This window comes from Trachemys scripta, chromosome 12 (assembly GCF_013100865.1).
Source record: "Trachemys scripta elegans isolate TJP31775 chromosome 12, CAS_Tse_1.0, whole genome shotgun sequence".
Lineage (NCBI taxonomy): Eukaryota > Metazoa > Chordata > Testudines > Emydidae > Trachemys > Trachemys scripta.
The window spans coordinates 37,848,229-37,852,691 of record NC_048309.1 but is presented as its reverse complement, the minus strand read 5'-3'; the positions used below and the strand labels follow the sequence as shown (position 1 = coordinate 37,852,691).

Genomic DNA, 4,463 nt, shown 5'->3' with positions numbered 1-4,463 from the left:
ATAACCGTATTTGAATTAGTATCTGGGGGTACTCTGTATTATTATAACAATATTACTGTAATATCTATAACAATAATTCCAACCATACTGAAACGTAAAGAAATATTTCAGCTCCGAAATGCTGAAATAGTGTCTCATAGGGGCTGAAGTTCTGGTGGCTCATGCTCAGGGCCAGCTCCAGTTTTTTTGCCGCCCCAAGTGGCGGGAAAAAAAAGAAGGACCTGATGCCGAATTGATGCCAGAAGCGTAGTGACTGACTTACCCGCCGCCGAAGTGCTGCTGAAGACCCGGAAGTGCCACCCCAATAGAGGACGGAGTGCCACCCCTTTCTATTGACCGCCCCAGGCACCTGCTTCCTTCGCTGGTGCCTGGAGTAGGCCCTGCTCATGCTCCCATTGCACATTGCAGGCTGGGTTAGTGGTGAGACTACATCTCCCATGATGCATCAGTTTCATTTCTTGGAGAGAGGATGTGGTGTGTCATGGGAGTTTCATTGCTGCAGATGAGAAAAACATCCCAACAGAAGGAGCAGGAAGCCCAAGTCCGAGTGTGAGTTATAATCTACCCATAACCCCAAAATGTGCTCTCTTCCTTCCAGGATTAGACAATAAGCCAGAGCAGGTGAGGCTCCAGAACCCACCAGCTGTTGCTCTGAAACAACACAGATTCACACTGTTTTAATTTTCCTTACAAAAATTGCTTGGAATTTCTGGATTCTTGTGAGGCCAAACATTTCCTGAGGGCTTTTCTCAGGGCCTCCTTGACCTCTCTGTTTCTCAGACTGTAGATGAGGGGATTGGCCAGGGGAGTCAGGACTGTGTAGAAAACAGAGAACAGTTTGTGTAGGTCTCTCAGCATGGTGACATCTGGCAGCATGTAGACAATGATCAGGGTTCCATAGAAACTTGTCACCACAATGAGGTGAGAGGAGCAAGTGGAAAAGGCCTTCTGCCTTTCTATGCTGGAATGGATCCTCAGGAGGGTTATCATGATACAAATATAGGACATCAGAGTTAATATAAAAGGAGGCAGTGTATATATGGAAGCCAGAATGAAAGCCACAAGTTGCATTAAATGAGAGTCACTGCAGGAGAGTCTTATGATAGGAGTGAAATCACAAAAGAAGTGGTCAATTTCATTGGGACCACAAAAAGTTAATTGTGACATGAAAAATATTGTTACGGAGTTAGTCACAAATCCACTTATCCATGATCCAGCTGCTAGCTGGAGGCAGAACCTGCCATTCATAAGGGCAGCATAATGCAGTGGCTTACATATAGCTAAATACCGATCATAAGACATCACAGAGAGGAGATAACACTCGGTACCGGCCAGGCAAGCAAATAAATAAAATTGCATGAAACACCTGCTAAATGAAATGGTTCTGTCCCCAGTCAGGAGACTGGTCAGAATCCTGGGCAGGATGGTGGAGCTGTAGCAGGTTTCCAAGCAGGACAAGTTCCCCAGGAAGAAGTACATGGGGGTGTGAAGATGCTGATCAGCCACAACAAGAGCAATGATGAAGATGTTTCCAGCCATGGTCACAATATAGATTACAAGAAACAGCAGGAAGAGAAGGGTCTGCAGCTCAGAGAGGTTACCAAATCCCAGGAGGATAAATTCTGTGATGGACGTTTGATTTCTCCACTCTCCATCTGCCATAGGATGTATCTAGTTAAACAAATAGGACAATATAATGCGAGTGCCATAGCATTAAACTTTAATATAATGTTATCATCTGAGGCTGCAATTCCAATGCATTCTAATAGACATAGGCACCCATAAGTTGATTTGCAAAGGCAGATTTGTGCCCAAGTCCCAGTACCAGGTACTAAGAAGATCTGAGGAATGGAGAATCTACCTTACAAAAGGAATATTAAGGGGCTTGCCTTGGTTAGGGTAACAAAATGAAGGCTGAGAGGAAATATGATTGATCTCTATAAAAAACATCAGATGGATAAACACCAGGGAGGGTGAACAGTTATTTAAACTAAGGGACAATGTTAGCACCAGAGCAAGTCGATATAAACTGGCCATAAATAAGTTTGGGTTGAAATTAGATAAAGGTTTCAAACCATCTGAGGAGTGAAGTTCTGGAATAGGCTTCCAAGCGGAGTAGCTGAGGGGCAAAAATCCTAAATTGTTTCAAAACTGAGCTTGATAAATTTATAGAGGAGATGGTATGATGAGATTGCCTACAATACCATGTAACCATCAGTGCATGCTATTAACATATATCTGCAATAGCTAGTGATGGAACACTAGATGGGGAGGGCTCTGAGTTACTACAGAGAATTCTTTCCCATAGAATTCTCACCCACATGCTCAGGATCTATCTGATTGACGTATCTGGGGTCAGGAAGGTTGCCTTCCTCTGCAGCATGGGGCAAACATCATCACTGGTTTGAACTAGAGTAAATGGTGGATCCTCCATAACTTGAAGTCTAGATCAAGATTTGAGTACTTCAGTAACTCAGCCAGAGGTTATAATCCCATTCCAAGAATTGGTGGGTGATGTTCTCTGGCTTACAATGTGCAGAGGTCAGACTAGATGATCACAATGGTACCTTCTATCAATAATGTCTATGAGTTTATGAAAGCCTAAATTGCATTTGATTCCTCCATTCCCCCCTGCTAGTCATTGGCCTGTTAATATTAGAATCCTGGTTGAAGTGATGGAATTCATTCAGTGAAAACTGCTGACTTTTGAAAGCAGGTGACCAAATCAGGCAGACGTGTCTCAATCAACACCAAACTGTAGCTGTGTTTAATTAACCTGATGAATTTGATTCAAAACAGGATAGGTGCTGCCTCTCCCCTCCATCTTGCACCCTTCAATCTAGTCTTGACAGCCCACCCCCAGTTTTATGCAGAGACTAGGTCAGATGTCAATGAGAGTTTCTGCCAGTGGAGTTGATGGGACTGGATTCACACTAGTCCAGAGGCCTTTACTGAGTTAGGTGTACATTCATGGAACAAAAAATTGGAATAAAGTGTTTTAGTTTTGCCCTCATTATTGGCCATGATATTTTAGAGAAACCCAGTGATAATAAAAGGGATTTTATCAATCTCAGACATGGCCACCTCAGCTTCAGTAGGTAAAGTGAAGCTTGATTGACTGATTGCCCCTTTAACTATCTCAAAGAGGAAAGTTAAGAGGGAAGTTGTCTAATGAAGAGGACACAAGAGTGAGAGCCAGGAGTGGGCAATGAAAAATGGTAGCATGGGTCAATTGGAGGTGGGAGTCGATATATGAATGGTGAATAAGAGCTTATAGGTGAGGTGAGGATAGACTGTGTTGGGCCTTCAAAGTGAAGACATGCAACTTATGTTCAATGCAACAGAGAAAGGGAGGGATGCAAAGAGAGGCATGCCATAGTCAATGTGACAGGCTGGGAGAATGATCTTTATAGCATCATTCTGAATGTATATATGTGGGAAAAGACTGCATTTATCCAAGCCATAGAGAAGGATGTTGCAGTTATCAAGTTGTGAGATGATGAGAGAAGGTGGAGAGAAGGGGACCAAGGACGCAACCCTGTGGTACCCCCACAGAAAGCTGAAGAGCAGATAAGCGAGATCCTTTAAGGACATGCTGAAGGTGTGATTAGAGGTAGGAGGGGAACCAGAAGAGGACAGAGCAAGGACGCCAATGGAGAACAAGATTTCAAGAAGAGCATGGTGAATGCTTTTGAAAGTGGCTGACAGGTCGAAGGGGATGATGATGATAATGATGATGTACTGATTGTGAGATCTGGCTAGGAAGTGGCAGTTAGAGACTTTGGTGAGAGGGGTTTCAGTGGAGTGCAATGGATGGAAGCCAGATTGGAGATGGTCTAGGATAGTATTGGAAGAGAGGCATTCCAGTCAGTGATTGCAGACACCATGTTCAATGAGCTTGGAGATGAAATGGAGATGGGAGATGAGGCAGTCACTTTACACATGTGTAAATGACTACACATATCAGAAAGCAGTGGAGAATCAAGCCGTCACTTCTAATAGCTACAACAGTGATGAGTGAGGTATAAGAACCTATATAGAATAGTATATAGACTACAATAGGTTGTTTAATGCAAAATAAGGAGGGGTTGAGACAAATTAAAAATCTAAATCAATAAAAAACCTAATAACGATTGAGAGCCCTGAATGGAGGGAGTAAAATCATTGCTAACCAGGAGCAGTAGGGGGATAGCGCTTACCTGAAGCTCCTAGATGTTTGCAGCTTGAAGTGATGACCTCTTATTTCTCAGGGTTTCATGACCAGTATTAAGGTCCCACAGCTCAGTTTAATCTCTCTGAGTTTTCTTCAGAACTAGGATTCTCTTCATAAAGAGCCCAGGTATCTACAGAGGGATGTGCAGATGCCACAATCTCATCTGGAAGAACATGGTCCTTGTGAAGTGGAGATGCTTGCTCATATTTGTACCTTTTCAGGTCAAGGCTCTGTATCCTCTGACTGCATC

General features: G+C 43.3%; 1 protein-coding gene across 1 annotated transcript; it reads right to left on the bottom strand.

Annotated features, from left to right (window-relative positions):
• Window positions 1-687: 687 nt before the first annotated feature.
• Window positions 688-1,662, bottom strand: LOC117885417 (olfactory receptor 6B1-like). Its single transcript, XM_034786725.1, has one exon. The coding sequence runs from the start codon at window positions 1,660-1,662 to the stop codon at window positions 688-690; it is 975 nt and encodes a 324-aa protein (XP_034642616.1).
• Window positions 1,663-4,463: the final 2,801 nt, after the last annotated feature.